A 19,869-nucleotide genomic window follows, 5' to 3' on the forward strand; every position below is an offset into this window, starting at 1 on the left:
TCTTTGCTGGTCTTCACTGCTCTTCACTTTGTAGAGAGAAATGTGCCAAAGAATTTCTCGTGGTTTTCCAGCAGATTCTGGCCATTTCTGCTGACTTGTGCCAATTCAGCAGAGCCTTGCAGTTTCTGCTGGACTGTGCAGCTGCTGTTGATTCGTGTTTGGTGTTTGCTATTGAACTGGACTCTGGTATCCTGATAACAAAGAGTGGAATCGCCCCAAGGAACTACATCTAAACAGGTCCACAACGTCCTTTTCCTATTAACTTTCTCCCCTTACCTTAATATGTAACAATATACAAAGCTTTATACCAATGTGTCATTATTGACTACAAAATATTCTCTAGTTTAAGGGTAGATTCAGTAATCTACTCCCTTTTCCTACTGTTCCTATAATATTCCTACATGTCCATCTCTTTTCTTTTCTACCCCTCTTCTTACATAAGAAAGAATAAGGAAAAAGAGCAGTCCATGAGTCTAGCCTTCTATACCTTTTCTCCTGGTGTTGGGAATTGGCTCTAATGCTTTAATTTAATCTGGAATCTATATGTCTAAATGCTAAGGGTTCTTGTCCCCAACCAGTTTCTGATTAATCAATAAAGATGCCAGCGGCCAATGGCTGTGCAAGGGGAGAGGGGGTCAGAAACTGGTAAAAAGGAGACAGAGAATCCTCATGAGCCTGGAGTGGGGGTGGGGTGGAAAAAGGATGGAGAGAAAGCCAGTCAGTCCTGTGGGAATTCGGAGGTGTGGCCATTGACCACTTCCCCAATTAGGTCTGGGGAAGCAGGGGAAGGTTTAGGAGTGCCCAGCCTTGAGGTAGCCACAACATTTTAAAATTAACTGACATGTGTGTGTTTTCCATTTGGGAAGAAAAACAAAATTTTATCTAGATAGCTTCTGGGCAGGTGCACACACGTGACCTGCTGGGAGCCAAAACGATGTACCTAAACTCACCAATACATCCCTGATCAAAACTATTTAATAACTGGTAACCAAGCCCTTAATAATGATAAGCAGACCTCACCCAATAAAATGGCCAAAACCTATCCATCCTGACTTAAGATAACCAGAAGTTGTTTTCTTAAAATTGCTTTCTGCTGATTTGGGGCGTAGTATTTTATTTGGGGGGGGACTCCCAGAAAATTTCGATTATGGTTAGTCCTAAGGAGGCTAGCTGTCTCGAGCTGTAGCTACAGTTGACCAATCTCTGCATGCTGGCCAAGTTCATGCTAAACTGAAGTCCTCTTCCAGAGGTCCTGAGTTCAATTCCCAGCAACCATATGGTGGCTCACACCCATCTGTAATGGGACCTGGTGCCCTCTTTTGGTGGGTCTGAAGACAGCTACAGTGTACTCACATACATAAAATATATAAATAACTTCTAAAAAAATTTAAAGTTACTCATACAAGAAGAGGCAATTTTCATTTGTCACATCAAAAGCTCTTAACTGCTGAGCCATATCTCAGGAGTAACTTTAATTTGTAATTAAATCCGGATGCAGGTTGTAAGCACATTAGCTATTTCAGCCCACTGATATCCTTCAAGTAGGCTCTACTACCCTTCACCTGGTATCTGGTAATTTCTATTCAGGTTACCTCTATTCCTGGCTGGATCCTTAACAATCACAGACCAAATAAAGAGGATTGTGACTTGACGCTGGCTAGTTCACGTTTCTGTCCTCAGCCTAGAATATGACAAGGTGGCTCAATAGCTCCATTCAAGCCTGCCCAGTGAGTCCCCTGGTCCCTGGCCCGGCCTTGACCAGCAGGATCGGGCAATTCTGCTCGAACCTTCCGTACAACATGGCGGCTCCCAAGGCCGAGGCATAGGAGACAGTCTTCCGTACAACAGGGCCGCCCACAGACTCGGAGCCGCGCCCCTTCCCGCCCAGCTTCCGGAAGTTTCCTTTTGAAAGCGCGGCGGCAGACTCTACCAAGGACTGGGCAGTTGCTGCGGAGCATCTTTTGAAAGGGAGCGGAGAAGACGGCGGATGGGAGCAGCTGGCACCCGGGTTAGGCTCTGTGGGACCGAGGCTGGGATATTTGCGGGCAGAAGGACGGGCGGGCTGGCGTGGCGGGGCTCCGGCGCTGCTAATATCCGCCTTGCACTTCTAGGGTCCAGCCAAGCCACCCGGCTATGATGGCGAGTGCTAAGACGGTGTGCGAAGCGCAGCCCCACTCCATGCCGAGCTGCGGCTTGCCCGCAGGTGGGTGTCCACACCGCCTCCAACCGGGGCTCTGTGGACTATGCTAGGAGTAAGAGGGTCGAGATCTGTTTGTCGGGGCCGCGCTCGGTTAGCCCTGACATCCTGCCCCTCACCCTCAACTAGACTGTAAGAGTCACTGTTCCTGTTCCAGACCCAGCCCCCTTCTGTGTTTACCATTGGCCTCACTTTTGTCTTTTTTCTCCACCCCTCCCCCTTTTAAAGCTAGGTTTCACTCTGTAGCCCTGTGTAACGTTAGCTTTCAGCAACATTCCTACTCCAGCTCCAGCATGCTGAAATTACAGGCTCACTGCCACCACACTTGCCTCTCCAGAACCCTGTTTTTATTTTATTTTTTTAATTGTGTGTGTGGTGCAGGAGAGGCTTGTGCGTGTAAGCCTAAGTACCCAAAGAGGGTCAAGAGTCTTGATTCCCTGGAGCTGGAGTTACAGGCCGTTGTGAGCCACCTGATATTGGTTCTGGGAACAATACTCTGGAAGAGTAATTTTCCCATTTAACCTCTGAGTCATCTCTCTAACCTTAGAAGATCGCGTTCTGTGCACTCATCCTTTGTATTTTCAGGTTAAGAATGGTTGTCTTGCAGGTGTAGGTTGTCAGAGAGGAGGGGAAAAACTCGTTTGAGAAGTGGGATCGAGGGGCGAAAGCTTCCTTGTTCCCATTAACAGGTGCACAGGGCTCTCTCAAACCATCAGTATAAGCTAAGTGAAATGAGAAAGCCCAGCCCAGACACAGTTACTGAGAACCTTGAGAGAAGAGAGAAAACAATTCATAGTTGCTTTTCTGCTTGCTTGGTCTGTGCTGGTTTTCTTATGGTTGAAAGCCATCTGGTGAGGTCCGTAGTGGTTGTCCTGCCTAATGTGGAGATTACAGCGTAGAAGATGGCCCTTGGGTTGGGCAGCTGTCAGGAGGGATTTAGGAGCACCTTTTTACCATTCCTTTCCAGATGGTTTCATGCAGCTGATTGGAGAACGGTAGCAGGCAGGACTGGCCTCTGAAGTAAAAACAAGCTTTTCTACCAGGCTTAAAGGGTTATTCTCTTTGCCCTGAGTTCCTCAGAACAGCCTAGTGCCATCAGCTTTCAGAGCTCTGCTGTTACTTGCCCCCCCCATCCCCCACCCCACTTCTTCACAGTGCCCTGGATGGCTGGCAGGGACCAGCCTTCATAACCACATATACTGCTGTAAAGTTTTTAGGTGGTCTCCACCTACAAAGGAAAACCAAAGCTAGGAAGTGAAGGTGGGTGTGGTGTACACTGGTCATACCAGGACTCTAGATACCCAGGGAAGAGGATACAAGTGGGGCTCTGGGCCACCTTGGTCAATGTAGTGAGTTGCAGGCCAGGGTTATACAGCAAGACCCTGGCTGGGAGAGATTTGAATAAACGAGTTTGATGAACTTTCTTCTCTTCCTTTATACCAGCCATCTAATTCTCCTTAGTGTGTCTCTTTTTAGGAGGCCATCTTAAATTCTAACGACGCTTTTTTTTTTTTTTTTTTTTTTTTTTTTTTTTACAGTATTGTCCTCAGGGTTCAGCAGATACAGATTATTGGAGATGGTGGCAATTAATGATTTTTTTTCAATTTATTATGAACTCTTATTACCTGGACTAGATATATTATTGTATTTAACTTACTACTACTTGAGTTAAGGTAATAATTCCACAAAGTAACTTCTTCCTTCAGACAGATACCATGAAAGAACCCATTTAATAATTACATCGTGTTCAGAATAGTGAAAGTAAAGTTCTGATGTCCTGAAAATTGAACCTATAAACAAAATGTGTTAAGTTGAGGAACTGTGTTTACTCCAAATGAATGTGCAGCAGGTTATTTGAATAGGATTTTTATTAAATACTAGGTGCTTTACCATGTGACTCAGCACTGACTGTATGGTTCATTTCTTCAACTTAATTATTTAATTATTATGCCTTTTAACCTACATCCAGCTTAAAGGAGCCATTTTACAGTAAAGAAAGTGGAGTTAGTATATTCTAAAACCTTCTGAGCAGGAAAGAAATAGGACAGGCTGACAGGAGCTATGACGCGTGTCACACCTTGTATGTGGAGATGGGTTACCTTGTCTGCCCCAGTAAGGAGATCAGCAGGAGTGCCAAGTAGGAACCTCTTAACAAGGGATCAGTCAAGGACAAGAGCCTGGCGTAGGGGAGAGGAGAGGAAACAGTTTATAGGTGCAGGGCAGTGGACCAGACTCTGTAGTGACATGCTCCTTCTGTCCCACTTGTGGTCGGTTCCTGAACTTTGGTCATATACCTGATATTTCCCTAGCCACCAGGACATGAAGATGTCTCAAGAGTGGTTGGGAAGACATTTTGGTGAAAGTAGGCAACACTTGAGAGAAAGCAGCACTTGTTGTCTGGGGAAAATGGGTGTGGGAACCTTGAGGGGGCAGTTCCAGCTGGGTTTTCCTACTGCCTTCATCTCCACATAGCTTGTCAAGTTTGGTGTAGCATCGGACCCACGGAGCTACCCCTTGCAATGAATTTTGTGTGTTGGTGAACAGCTTGTTGCAGGATATTTGATCATATTGTGAACCCTGGGATTGTGAACTGGAATAAACCTGTTTCTTGTGGTGTGGCTCAGCCCTAGCTCGCACACATTTAACCCATGAGCTTTCTGTAAACAAGGGTTAAATGACAGGTCAAGAGGCAGAGCAAGCAGCCAGGTGATAGGGAGTGAACTTAAGAAAGCCCAGAAAAGGGAATTTAAGAGAGTCTGGAGAAGGAGCTTTTCCCTCTAGGACATAAGTGGGGTAGGAAGGTCAGTTGGGTGCTGTCTCTGCCTCTCCGCCCTAGCAGCCTTTCACCACAGTGACTGGCTCCTGAGTCCTCATAGGTAAAACAAACATTGGGGATTTTTGTTTTATAAACAATACACCTACAAACCGAGCATTTGGAGGCAGGATCAAGACCAGCCTCCACGTTTTTAAAGCAAATTGGTGTAGAGACTTTCTTTGGAAACGACCTCTGTTCCTATACTAAGACTGGACAGGATGAAAATAAGGGCTTCTGGTAGCTCGGAGTGAGGCTCTTACGTAGCACAGCAAGGAAACTGGTGGGTCGTCCTGTGGTTTCACTCCCGTTTTCCCTTTCAGATACACAGACTCGAGCTACTTCCAAACTGCCTGTTAAATCCAAAGAAGCTGATATGCCTAGACATCTTCATCCAGGAAGTTCAGAGCCTGACGTCACAAAAGTCACCAAACCAAGACGAGAGAATGGGTGAGAGCAAATCGCTGACGTCTGGCTATAACACCTTTCAAGAGCCCAAGGGCTCGCCCTGTGTGTTCAAGGGCCTGGCTTGACAGAGAGTGATACTGATTTTTCTAGAAATTGCTGAGCACCAGAAATGTTTCAGTAGAGATTGAAGAAATGAGTTAGCAGTTTTGAGTTTGAGAAGACCCTGGTTCTGTTCCTAGGACCAACGTGCTAACTTAAATCCATCTCTAACCTAGTTCCAGGAGATCCATTGTTGTCTTCTGACCTCTGTTGGTTCCAGGCACACATCTGATGCATATATACATGTAGGAAAACCAACCCATTCATATAAAATAATCTGGCCAAACAGTCAGAGCCTGAGACCTGATGGGGCCCAGCCCCAGGATCTAGCATGTGCATATGACTCTAGGCAGTGACCCTCTCCCATGTGACTGTGGTTGACATGAGAGAGTCACAATATTGGAAGCAAGCTCATATCTGTCAGGTTATTGCGGGTGAAGCCAGCACACATGGGCTCAGCTCCCTCAGCCTGTGCTGGTTACCGGGATATACTCTGGTTCTTTCCTCAGAAACTCAGCTCTCTTAAGTCAGGTGTGATAGCATGCACCTACAATCCCAGAACTGAGGAGGCAGAGGCAGGAGGATTGTCTCAAAGCAGTAAAGAAGCCAAACCCTTATTTGTAACTCATTTGTAGCACCGAGTACTGTGGTTCTGTGCTGAGCTTTGATTCTGCCTCCACAGGCAGGTGAAAGCTGCAGAGACTGCTGGCAGGAGGAACATCAGAAACAGGTGAGCCTGGGCTAGACCAAGGGTGGGGGCTTGCAACTGTGGCTATAGATGGCAGTCACATTAGGCTTGTGTGCTGTGTCTAAGTCTGGGGACCATGCTATGTACCTGAGTGGAATCTCAGAGCGAAGACTCAAGGTGTAGAACCACCATCGGGGGAAGGATCAGTGGTGCCTTCGTCTTGAGCAGTAGCCTTGGCAGGAAGCCCAAAAGCTTTTTCTTAAGACCTGATTTTTGAAATGTTTACCTGTATATGTGTGCGTGCAAGTGTAGAAGCCTGGAGAACATTATACCTCCACTGAAGCTGGAATCATAGGCAGCTCTGAGCTCCCTGATATGAGTACTAGGAACTGAACTTGGGTCCTCTAGAAAAGCAGTGCATGCTCTTAACCACTGAGCCATCTCAACAGCCCCCATAACCGGAAAAGGCTTCTCAAAGTCCCCATCATCAAAGTGGGAGCATGGCAGTGTCTAGGTAGGCACGGTGCCAGAGGAGCTGAGAATCCTACATCTTGTCCCAAAGGTAGGCAGACTGACTTCCAGACAGCTAGGGAAGTCTCAAAGCCCACCCCTACAATGACACATTTCTTCTTATAAGGCCACACCTCCTAATAGTGCCACTCCCTGGGCCAAGCACATTCAAACCACCACAAACAATGATCTGGAAACACAAGCCAAATAAAATCTTTCCTTCCCAAGGTTTTTGGTCAGTGGTGTTTCATCAAAGCAATAGAAACCCTATTAAAAAAAAAAAAAAATACACACTCTCCTCCACAAAATGAAAACAATTTCAGGGCTGGGGGATGGATCCGTGGATAAGAGTGCTTGGTATGCAAGTATAAAAACCTGAGTTAGAACCCAGCACCCTTGTAAAAAGCTGAGCATGGGCATGCCTGCCTGTAACTCCAGAGTTAGGGGGGAAAGCAGGTAGATCCTGGGTGGGCCTCCGATTCAGGAAGACATCCTGTCTCAAGGGAATGAAATGGTGAGTGATGGAAAAGATCCATGAAGTCCTGCTCTGGCCTCTGCATGCAGCTGCACATAGAAGCACCATACACACACACACACACACACACACACACGTTTTTGAAAACTCAGGGCATTCAAAGTGAAGGTTTAATGTTAGGGATGACGGCTGATGATTAAATGTTTGCCACGTGTCAGCAGACAGGTTAAGCATTGTCCGTGGTTTCTCTTCCATTTGTACTAATGTTATAAAACAGAGCTTTTGTCTTAGTTCTAGAAATGAGGAAACAGAGCTTCAGGTTACTGACCATTCAGGGAGTCAGGATGGGAACCCATTTGAATAGCTCAGCAGCATGTACTTCTTAAACTTGGCACCTGTTTATAATACTGCCACCTTTTATTTTAGCTACAAGCCATTGAATAAACAAAAGCAAGAGGAGGAACTAAAGGACAAGAATGAGCGGCTGGAGGCCGTCAACAAGCAGTTACACCAGAAGCTGACAGAGACTCAGGTAGGGCGCCCACTCCCTCTGACTCACCAGCTGCCTCTGGTGATGCACTGCCTCCTGCCAGGTGGGGGATAAGTGACCACCGCAGACAGAAGAGAAGCCGGCCTCTGTGGTTCACCAAGAGTACAGGCAGGGAAGACCCACCGCTTGTCGGGCGGCTCCTGATTTGTCCCGTTTGACACTCCATAGGAAGAGCTGAGGGACCTGACCCAGAAAGTGGAGCTACTGGAGAAGTTTCAGGATAACTGCGTAGCCATTTTAGAGAGCAAAGGTCTCCACCCAGGTAAGAGACAGCACACAGGGCTGTGTTGGCAGCGTGGGGTCTTTGCTGTGTGAATGAAGGAGCTGCTTAGCCAAGCCCTAAAGGTTTTTCAGTGTTTCTTAATGTTCAGACGTGTGAGGGCTACTCCTGGTTGTCAACTTGACTACATCTGGAAGCAAGTACAATCCAGAAATGGAGGGCACACCTGTGATCCAGATCTTGGGGCTGGAAGACAGGTTTCTAATCTGGGTCTTGACATGGAGATCTTGAGGCATAGTGCCTATGAAAAAAATCTTAGGCCCAGGCAAGATAGAGCATATACGCTTTTAATCTCCTGGAGACTGAGGCAAGCAGATCTCTTGAGTTAAAGGTCAGCCTGGGACAAAGCATATTTTAGATCCAGGAATGATGGTACACACCTTTAATCTGGGCCACACTTTCTGCTGGAGACCTCCATAAGGAAGATTCACTCTTCACCTGCTTCCACTTCCTCGCCAGCACATTTGTTAGAACCTATCTACAGAAGACCAGCTGAAACCACTAGCCTTGCGGGACTGAGCAACTACTAGATCCTTGGACTTCCCATCCACAGCTGCTCATTGTTGGATTAGTTGGACTACAGACTGTAAATCATTACAGTAAATTCCCTTAATATATAGAGATATTCCATAAGTTCTGTGACCCTAGAGAACCCAAAGACATGAGGAAATATTTATTTCTACCAGACTAGTAGAAGATGACATGACTGGAGAAAGGCACTTCTTAGTTAAACACCGTTCGTTCATCCAGTGCCAGCAGGTATGAGACCAGAGCATTGTGTCTTCCTTGGCAGTAGATCTTAGAAGGTAACTTGCTCAGGTGACAGGAGGAAGAATTCCGTCTTAACAGTTCCTAAGATAGCTTTATCCCAGCGTCTGCACTAGGACTCCCGGGTAGGGAATGGCTCAGTGGAAGAACATGTGTTTAGGATGTGCTCTTGAGATCCTGGGTCCCATCCTTAATACTGCACTCCCAAGAAGAGAATTTGTCCAACGGCTATAAGATAACCTCAGGCTGGACTGAAGAGCCAGAGACTGCCCAAGAACGGGACTTCGAATTAAGAAATGCTGACTCTGTACTGGAGATGGGACCCAGGGCCTGCCACATGCTAAGTTTTATTACACCCACAGATTCAGTGTTAGAGTTTGAGTTTGGGGGAGGTTTTTGATTCTCTTTTTTAAAAAGACTTTATGTGAGTGTTTTGCCTGTGCACGTGTGTGTGTGTGTGTGTGTGTGTGTGTGTGTGCGCACGCGCGTATGTGTGAACATGTGTGTGTACACATCTGTATGCACCCCATGTATACCTGGTGCCCTGAGGTTCCAGAAGTACTAAAAGTTTTCTTTTGTGGGGAGGTAGGGTTTGAGATAAGTTTTTTCTAGGTAACCCAGGCTGACCTTGAACTTTGGATCTTACTGCTTAAGCCTCCAAGGTGCTGGAGTTAAAAGGCAGGGGAAAACTACTCCTAGCCCACTGTTTTTAAGGTGTGCACATACAGATGTTATCTTAGTCACTGTTCTACTGCTGTGAAGAGACACTGTGACTAAGGCAACTCATAAAAGGAAGCATTTAATTTCAGGAGTTTACTTAACAGTTTCAGATGCTAAGACTTTGTCATAGTCAGAAGCATGGTAACATTCAGACAGGCACCAGAACAGTAGCTGAGAAATGCATCCTGGTCAGGAGGGAGAGGGGAAGGAGGAAGGGAGAAAGGAAAAATGGGGGCAGGGACACAGAGGACGGGAGAGAAAGACAGATAGACAGACAGACAGACAGACTGACTGACTGAGCTCGCCTTGGTATGGACTTTTGAAACCTCAGAATCCACTCCAGTGACACACTTCTCCAACAAGGACATGCCTCCTAATCCTTCTCAAACAGTGCCACTTCTGGTAACTACACTTTCAGATATATGAGTCTGTGGGCCATTCTCATTCAAACCATCAAAATTACCAAAGGTAATGGCTTTTAAGGCCTGAAAGAGTTTCAGAGTAGATTTGTATACTGTAAGCAAAATGAAAACCAGCACATGTATTTTCTGTGGACAAAGTTTCTCCAAAAAAGAAGCAGAGCAGAGCACACTCTTGTCTGTCCATCTTCATACTTCTGGCTCAGAATATCTGACAGACTTTTCTGTGAAGCAGGAAATTTAAAGGCCTGCTAGGGAGTTGACTTCCCTATGCCTCATCTGTCCAGTTTGGATGGCACACTGTCAGCAGCTGAAGCAAGGGCAGCTTCTTGTCCAGTGGCTAGCTTGCTACATATGAAGCAAACTGCATAGGGAGGTTCTCTAATGCTTATCTTCCTTGAAGTAGAAATGAGGGTGCTGTTATGAGTAAACCTGTCTCATTGTCATAAAAGCTTTTTAATGATAAAACATCTTTAAATGCCATATTCTCTGGATCTCTGAAGTTTTTGAAGGCCATCTATATAAAAGCAACTTTTATTCTCCTATAGGTAATTGTTGTCTCTGAAGATTAGTGCCTCTGTCTGCTAACCTCTGACTAGTCCTAGAAGCTTCTGGCCTCCATACAATCTTACCTAGGCCTAGAATGTTTTCAGCCTCTGAGACTTCCTGCTGAATAAGCTCACCCTCTCTAGTTTTCTCTGAACTCCTGCTGGCTTGTCGACTCAGCTGTTCAGGCTCAAACTCCTCTCAAAGCTGACTGATTCAGTCTGGCTTCTTTCACCTTCTCCCTGCTCTGTTTGACCTCAAACTAACTCTGGCAATCAGTTCCAAAGTTCTGGCTCCTTGTAATTCTCTGTCTTCAACTGTACCTGTTCATCTCTGTTTCTCTCTCTGTCTGTCTGTCTGTCTGTCTGTCTGTCTCTCTCTCTCTCTCTCTCTCTCTCTCTCTCTCTCTCTCTCTCTCTCTCTGTGTGTGTGTGTGTGTGTGTGTGTGTGTGTATCTTTCTGTCTGTCTGTCTCTCTGCAACCTGCCTCTGTACAACTGTCCCAGTAAAACTGCCTCCTCTCTCTGCACTGCCCCGAAAGTAGCCCTCCATTTCCTCTTAAGAGAGTTGGGCATACCCTTTCCATCTAATCTTTCTCTGATCCATCACTTTGTCTGCACTCAGACATCACTTTCAAGCGTGGGTGCTTCCTTCTACAAAATAACTTGACCTTCAATGCTTGGGATTAAAGGTGTGGGCATATTTGTATTCCAACCAAAGAGATTAAATGTGTGAGCTAAGGCTAAACCACACCACAACTGAAAACATGCTTTTTCCAGTAAACATCACAATCTCGGAGATCACAGTGTGATCAAATGGCCTGTAATACTTCTTTAAAAAGAGTTGAAAGACATATACATAGTATGTCCTAACAAATATAATACTAATCTGTATCAATATACCAAGGTTTATACCAATGTATGATGCAATAAATGTTATTTGGGGGTTTCTACCCCATCTTTAATCATTTAGTTCCCAAATAAAAGACAAAACGTGTACATTTATAATAAGCCTTAAAGCACTAGAGCTGGGTAGATAGCAACCCTCTGTGCTATTTTGTCTACTTCTCTGTCAATAATTCCAAAATATCATTTGCCATGTTCTGCCAGAGCCACTCTAACTGGCTGGCCTTTGTGGCCATGAGCTCATGACCCACCCACCCCATGGCACCTTCTTCCTTCTCTCCTCTCCTTCATGATCTCTGCCATAGACCCCCAACCTTGGGAACCAAAGCCCTGCCTACCTCTCTTCTGCCCAACCACAGGTATCTATACCCAACCAACAGTTTTAAGGATCAAGGTTTGCACACCGGAGGTGGCATAGGTGAGAATTTACTCACTTTAAGGCAACTAAACCTTGGGATACAAAATTTTTAGCATTACAATGCATAGCAACAGACCAAACCTCAATAAATATAACCAAATATAACCTTACATTTGTATCAATATAAAAAGATCTGTGGACCTTGACAGGAAGCCTAGTAAAGCCGAGCTAAGCCAGAAGCCCCAGAGGTCCTGAAGGGACAGTAGGAGCTTTGCCTGCTCCCAGCACCTGGCCCCTGTCACATAGCCACAGCCCCCCATAGAGAGATGTGTCCATCAGTCATGCAGCAGCGATATCACAAGCTCTTCCACATGTAGATGAGACATCTCAGGCCAAGCCAATAGGAAGCACCTGCTGTCAGAACCCACCCCACCCCAAAACTGTATATAAGATCCTATCCAGAAGGAATAAAGGCAGGTGTGAGAACTATTCCATCGTCTGAGAGCGTCTGTCATAAGAGCAGTAACACTGCCAGGGAAGAGAATTGCTCTCCAGAACTTTCCCCACCAGAAGCTCCCCTGCTCTCCCGAACTTTCCCCACCAGAAGCTCCCCTGCACTCCCCTTGCTGGCTAGCCAACCTTCCACCAGCTCAGCCCGGCTTGGCTTGGTGCAGCCAGTGCAGCATCTCAGAGCAGCAGCAGCAGAGACGGTGGAGGCAATCCCCCGCACTCCTTGCTCTTGCCCTTTCCTTCTTAGATTGAACCCTCCTGATATCTCCTCTGATAGCCTCCAGTACCTGGGCCTACTAAGATCTATACCAGTCTAAGATTTCTGGCTGGTAGCAGCTCAATAATCCACCCTTTATTCCTGTTATTTCTAGTCCCCTTTTTCCTTTCATCCCTTCGCCCCCCTCTCCTAACACTTCTCCAATTGGAGAGAAAGGATAGAGGAAAGAAAAAGGAACCCCTAAGCGTGCCCCCCTTCTTTTGTTTCCTCCCTGATAAAAACTATAACAACTTGTAACTGTCCTCTCAAATGATGACAAACCATCATCCACTGAGCAACCAGAAACCATCTGCCCTGCCTCTTGGGAATGGGGATATCACTCTTAAAATCGCCTCCTGTTGACTTGGGGCATCATTTTCCTTTTTGGGCTACCTTAAACAGTTGGGCTATTGGTCTCTTTTAGGAAAGCTAGCTGTAGCATTTTCTACATAGTATATAATACTTATGGAACTGTCCAGCACTGAGAAAATTCAGGGCTTAACACAAAAGTCAGCATCTGAATATGCAATGCACAAGACCAACTCTCAACAGACTCTGGCCATGTTCAAACCTAGAGAGACAGCTCTGAAGAAAACACAGCTCTGAGGACAGCCATGAGAGACATCCTCGGGAGAGCTTCCAGAACAGGCACTGAAGAGGCTTCCCTCAGGAATATGTGTATTTCTTCATGGAGGGCTATTTCTCCTCTGGCTTAAGGTGTCTTCTCACACAAGGTTCACTTTGTTTTATCCGTCCATTTTTAGGCCGAGAGACCCTGGCATCAAATCAGGAAGCTACCACAGATCACTCGGACTCCATGGTGAGAGCGAGGGTGTAGATGGGTAGGCCTGCAGCCAGTCTCAGTGTTAAACCCACCAAGGAAGAGTAAAGCCCGTCATTCAGATTCTTTGGTCAACTGATGCAAGCTTTATTTTCTCTCAGACAGGGGTAGCTCTCCTCAGTGGAGTTCAAGAAAATACCATTAACCATAGGAGACAGTGGGGTTTATATAGCCCCGAAAATTCATAAATTACTGGGTTTTCAAGGATTGGAAGATTTCCAAAGGAATTTTGGTTACATAGGAACTTGTCTGAACATTTTAGAAATTATTTGGCACAACATCTATTGGGGTTGAGGTTAGGGTATAGGGGTGTGGAACATGTCACATTCCAGAAAACCAGTCAAGACCTGGTCAAATCCAAGTTTTACAGACAGCAAGGATGAACTTACTTTGACCTTATAACAAGATGGCTTTTAGTCTTATGATGGAATCAGGCTGGCCCATCACCCAAGCAGGATCTAAGCTTTGTGCTTTGCAAAGATGCTAAGATGCTTCCTTTGGATGTCCATGCATATACAATAATAATGTCTTAAAGGTGGAAGGAAAAGACATTTGATGTCAATCTCTGAACCCCACAAGAATCTGTAACTGCAAGTATGTGTGCATATGCCACAGGAACTCGCACACACACGCACGCACAGACCCGTATAATAGAAATCTGGGGATATGGCTCAGGAGTAGAGTGCTTAACTTACCTCCTATGTCTGACATCAAAGGTTGACTGCCAGCACTTCCAACACACCACACATGCACATGTGTGTACACACAAAAACTGTTGACAGGCAGAACTTGTATAGAGACTGTCTGATTTCCCTCTTCTGCACTTTACTAAATTTCTTCCCTATTCCATTGCCGAGAACTCTATAATGCCAAACCTGTCTGAATTAATAATTTCCTTTTGGTTCCTTCCCTAAAGAAAGATAGACTATCTGGGGCATAAGGGCTCCCCCACTTGTCTCTTCTCCTCCCCGAGGAAGATAGTCGTCATAGTACTAGCCAGGAGAGCCCCCTCTGGTTCCCTCTTGAGTTTGCTGTGACTTGGCTCCTGAGGTCTGTGCAGTACTGAGCACACAGTGAATTCAACAAATGTGATACCTCAAGGAAAGTGCCTGTAGTAAGAAAGCAGGCTTCTTGGGTCTGGGCTGGTGAGATTGCCTGGATACGTGATGGGTTATTGGATTAGATGTAGGGAATATCACCACTCTAGATGAAGGAGTCTGTGGCAAAGAGGACCAGTTCCAAAGAGCAGCACCTATTCAGAATCTGGCTCTCCAGTGGGCTGGGTTCCTCTTGGCATGTTTGGTCAGTGCTCAGGATATGCTATGAATGGAAAGGATGATAGCCACCATCTAATTTGTGTGTGTGTCTCTGTATCTATCTAGAGTCTGTCTCTCTGTCTCTGTGTGTGTCTGTAAGTGTGCACATGCACATCCACCCCACCCCCTCTCCTCTCTTACTTTTGAAACAGGGTCTCACTACATAGTCTCCACCGTCCTGGAACACACTGTGTAGACCAAGCTGAACTCAGAGATCTCCATCTTTCTCTGCCTCCCAAGTGTTGGGATTAAGGCTTATGCCACCACACCCAGCTCAACTCTGTGTATATTCTTTACTCTTAGCTGCTGCTAGAAACTTTGAAAGATGAACTGAAGGTTTTCAATGAAACTGCCAAGAAGCAGATGGAGGAGCTCCAGGTAAGGACCGACTCAGTCAAGGCAGCATTGCCAATTCACCACAGTCTATAGATTCTGGGGACTACGTCTTCCTATTCTCCCTGTTTAGAGTATATTTTGCCTAAATGTATACATGTACAGAATGTGAGAGGTCGTGCCCATGGAGGTTAGAAGAGGGCATCAGATCCCTCGGAACTGAGTTGCAGGCAGTTGTGAGCTGCCATGTTAGGTACTGCAAACTGAACCTGGGTCTGCCTTGCAAGAACAGCTTTATCCTTTTCTTTCTTCCCCTCCCCCAGTAGGATCTGGTTATGTAGCTCCAGGATGATTCTCCTACCTCAGCCTCTTCGTTGGGATTATAGGTGTGAGCCACCACGCTTGGCTTGCTTTTTATTTACGTATATTTTTAACATCTATTTTTACTTGTGTGTATGTGCCTGTGCAAATGTGTGTCATGTGTGTGCAGGTACCTATGGGAGACATAAGAGGGTTTCAGATTCCCTGGTGCTAAAAACTGAACTTTAGTTGTCTGAAGGAACAAGGGGTAGTCAACTGCAAAGACATCATATTACATCTTAGTGCAATGTATGTGGGTGGGTCATTAGGCTTGGTAGCAGGTACCTTTACAACTGCAGAGCTGAGACCCAACCCATTCCCTATAATGGTTGCAGCTCTGGGAAGACAAACCCCCCCCAAGTCAGTTCTACCCCCTGAGGCCTGGGCTTCTGGAGAGTCCCCATGGAGTGGTTCTCACCCTGTACGCCTTTGCTCCCTAGGAAGGAAGAGGCTGGGGAAAAGGGATAGCTCCTGCAGTCCTGAGTTGGGGGCAGGGATAGGGAGGGGGACATCAAATGGCCAGGGCTCCCTGTGTGGGTGAGGCTGACTCGGGTCAGCAGTCATAGAGCAACAAGGATCAACTCTAGGGATGTCCTGAATAACACTCCCAGATCAGACCTAGGTCAAGGGTCAACTCCCTCCTTCTCTTCTGAAGGGGTCCAAGACAGGCACTCTACACTCAGTCTGGGCTCCCTGCAAGCAGCCCATCATAGCTCACCACTCCTGACGTCCAGATCAATGGAAGCATTGCACTTAGGTGGGCAAAAAGGATGGAGGGCAAGGGCCTGCTGCCGTTGAATCTAAGATGGGGACAGGACCTGGGCTTCCGGTAGGGACAAGGGCAGCTGGTAGGACTTAGAGTTAGGTGTAAAGTTCCACATGTGCCTCAGAAGGCAGCCCATAGCGCGGCCTGGTGTACTTGTTTGTTTTTAATAAACTGTTTTGAAATAATTTTAGATTTATAGAAAAGTTGCATAGCTAATATAGAAAATTCAGTTCTCCTAGGGATAATGTCTTCACTGGTGTGCCATTGTTAACGAAATTCTTAGGCTTTGTACTGAATTAGTTTCTTTGTTAGATTTTTTTCCTTTACAAATTATTCTTTTTGTGTTCCTGAGGACTTAGAAAGGCTCCTGGGTATAAAATGGTTGCAAGGCCCAGGGGAGAAGTCTCCACGCCTCCAGTGGGCCACACTGCAGTGGGCTCAGGGTTGAGAGCTGAGACTTCGAAATCCATGCTGTAAAGCTTTTTTTCAAGAGACCTGAGGAAAATATCCAGATTATAGGGCTTTGAGGGATGGTCATGTGTTGGGAGCGCTAGCTGCTCCTGCAGAGACCCCAAGTTCTGCTCCCTGCAGCTCATAACTTCATAGCTCCAGCTCAGATGCACCCCCCCCCCCTTCTCCTCTCCATGGATATCCAAGGAGACACACACATAAATTAACAAGAAAAAAAAAACTTTTAGAAGCCAGTCACAGTAGCTCATGCCTGTAATCAGAAGCAGGAGACTGTAAGTTTGAAGCCTGGTCCAAACATGGTAGGATTGTTGGACTCCTTCAGATTACCAAATAAATCATGGGGCAGGAGACAGACAATTCCATTGTTCCAGTGTAAATACTAGAGTGGAAAAATTGCCCAAAGCAGCACAGATAAATTCCAAGGTAGGAAACAGATATTGCCTAGTACTGGGATCCTCCTCTATGTAGCAAAGGTATCTTTTTTGTAAGAGCTTTGTTATGGATTTTCCTTTGGAATGGTTTCCCTTTCAGGCCTTGAAGGAAAAGTTGAAGTTGAAAGAAGAAGAAAGGGCCCAATTCCTGGAACAGCAAGCTTTATGTAAGGACGAAGCCAGTGACTTCACAGTAGTCCTGGAGGAAATGGAGCAGCTCTTAGAAATGTAACACAAGGCCTGCAGCCAGACAGCTTCTTCCTGGATAAACTCGGCAGAGGCCACTTAGGATGTCTACAGTGACTCACCATCCCTTAGGAAAGACCTGCAGCAGTTGATCCGATAAGGTCAGTTGATGCTCGGGTTCCTCCTTTAAGCAGAATGCCCCACCTTCAGATGGCTCAGCTCTCCTGCAAGAGAGGAACCTGGGAATTTGACTCCACTTCCTGTGCAACAGAGAGAGCAACAGCCCCTAGAACTGGAATGCCTCGGAGACCCTAGAAACTCTTACTCGGAAACATGGGAGGAAAGCCCACACCATGACAGCACATGCGATGTGTGGGAGATGTCACTTCAAGCCATGCTGTCCCCTTTGTCTATCTGGTTGAGCTAAGTTCATGAACTTGAGATTCTTGAAGTTTTTTTGGCTTAATAAATGGGATGGAGGTTTACAAAGTAACACCTACCTGAAACTACACCTAGAGCTTTTGAAATAAATACTTCTATGAACATTAATATTCTGACTTACACTAAGGAATGAAAGACTTTTTAACCCAGTGTGGTGGCTCATGTCTATAAAAATCATAGAACTTGGGAGGCTGAGACAGGAGGATTGCCTTGAGTTAGAAGATAGCCTAGGCTGCAGAAATCCTGTCTCAAAAAAAGCAAAGAAAATGTTGGGTTTAAGGAATTGCCACACAAACCTTATGTACACCAATCTCAGTAAAGCAGGAATAGTTTATTGAATGCACACCATAATATTGGAAGTCCAGGCCCACAAGAAGGAAAAACCTAATTGTGGCACAAGTCATCTCTCAGCAGGCTTCTTATAGGAAATCCCAGATTTAAAGTTTAAAGGACAAAGTTGGGGAGCAGTTGGCTTACCAGGTAAAGTGTGATCAGCTAGTCTTTAAGCTGATTGGTCCTGAGTGAGGGAAGAGACATGGCGGACAGTGGAGTTTCAGAACTCTGAAGTAACAGGGTACACATGATCTAATCTTATTGTTGTGGCTTATTAGCATTTTTCAGTGTTGGTTAAACTAATAATTATGAGCTTAATTTCACCTTGTGAGTAACATGGAGTCTGAATGCAAAATGGCTGCAGTTGTAGGCCTCAACAGAAGGAGGATTAAATGGTGTTTTGTCTTGATCTATGAGTTGAGCATACTGGTGTAAATCCAAGGTATTCTGACTTACCCCGTGGATTTCCCCTCCCTCCATTTTGTGCCTGTGACAAGGCCTCTGGCCTTCCAGGGTTGTCGGTTCTTCCACATTTGTAGCAGTGTTGTGCCATATGCTGTATTCACCATGTTGGTGGCCAGTCCTGCCTGTGTTCTGTCTGTATGTCTGCGGTTTATCGGTCACAGCCAACCCAGAGCTCATGCAACAGGTCCTCTGGTCTGTGGCCTAACATCCATGGTACCTCTCCATTGGTGTCACCAGAGGTGCAGCCATGTCCCCCTTAACTGAAATTCACCAGCCTTTGCTTTGGCTGTCCTGTGTTTCTGAGCTGTCTATTTCCTTCACCAAACTTGCCTAATATATATCCTTCAAAATCACTGAGGCTGCCCAGAGTCCCCCCGGAAGCCAAGTAATGTACCATTTCTTTTTCAAATGTGTAACATGGTTAATAATGTAAATAAAGGTACAGCTAAGGACACACAGTAGGTAAGCACACCTACTTTATATAGGTTCACCATATACAAACTGGGACTCCAGAAAGCGTCCTGTAGAACCCTGCATTCTGGCTTCCTCCGTGATGCACATCTGCTCCTGTGATGGGTGATTTTCTAAGGCTGTGATGAAGTCCTGAGTGGCTGGCCGAGTTCATAAGGGAGTTGACAGTCACTCGGTCTCAGGAGTGCTCTGTGCTCCTGCTGTTCATGAGTGCAGATGATTGAAGGACATTATCAATACGGACCACATGGGACCAGAGACCCACCATCACTGAGCTGTCTAATGTATCATATTCCATTCTTGTATCTCTCAAACGCATACTGAGCAATGAGTTCTGGGTTGCAAAGGATTTTTTTAACCTGCCTTCCATACCTTTGTACACACACACACACACACACACACACACACACACACACTCTGCCTGTGCCAATTTTAAAGAGCTAAAATTGCTAAAAACAACCTCATATTGTTGTTTGTGCCATAAAGAGTATAAATATTCTCCCAGCATCCCCCTCTCTGTCCAGAAGATTTGCCTTCCACTTCTTGACCAACTATCAGTCCTTTATTACAAATACCTATCAGTCCTTTATTACAAATAATCATACAATTATACATTGCATTAGGCCTGTGAGGAAAAATTAATAGATACAAAATATGAGACTGGTGATAGGTCATAGAAATAATATTAAGATGCTGACAGCATTTAGCTCTCTGCCCATGACTTTTTTTTTTTTTTAAAGACGAGTATCAAGTCCTGGCTGTTCTGGAACTCAGGCTGGCCCCAAGATTCTCCTCCTGCCTCTGCCTGGGATTAACAGTGTGCATCACCTGGTCTCACTCTTATTCTTCAGTTAACATACAACATAATGGCCTCATTTTGATACTTTCGTGTATCTCACTTTTTAAATTTTGTAAAAATAAAATTCTATTTTGCATAAAATGGGATAAGTCCATC

At 45.6% G+C, this 19,869-nt stretch overlaps 1 protein-coding gene across 1 annotated transcript; it reads left to right on the plus strand.

Moving 5' to 3' along the window:
- Nucleotides 1-1,799: 1,799 nt before the first annotated feature.
- KNSTRN (kinetochore localized astrin (SPAG5) binding protein) lies at nt 1,800-17,250 on the plus strand (the record flags this gene model as incomplete). Its single annotated transcript, XM_080931612.1, is given in 10 exon segments — nt 1,800-1,823; nt 1,827-2,008; nt 2,112-2,203; nt 5,333-5,459; nt 6,199-6,246; nt 7,616-7,721; nt 7,908-8,001; nt 13,265-13,320; nt 14,961-15,035; nt 17,119-17,250. Coding segments are annotated over 10 exon segments (936 nt in total).
- Between the last annotated feature and the right edge of the window lie 2,619 nt (nt 17,251-19,869).

The sequence above is a fragment of the Micromys minutus genome (genome assembly GCF_963924665.1).
Source record: "Micromys minutus genome assembly, chromosome: 17".
NCBI classification, from domain to species: domain Eukaryota; kingdom Metazoa; phylum Chordata; class Mammalia; order Rodentia; family Muridae; genus Micromys; species Micromys minutus.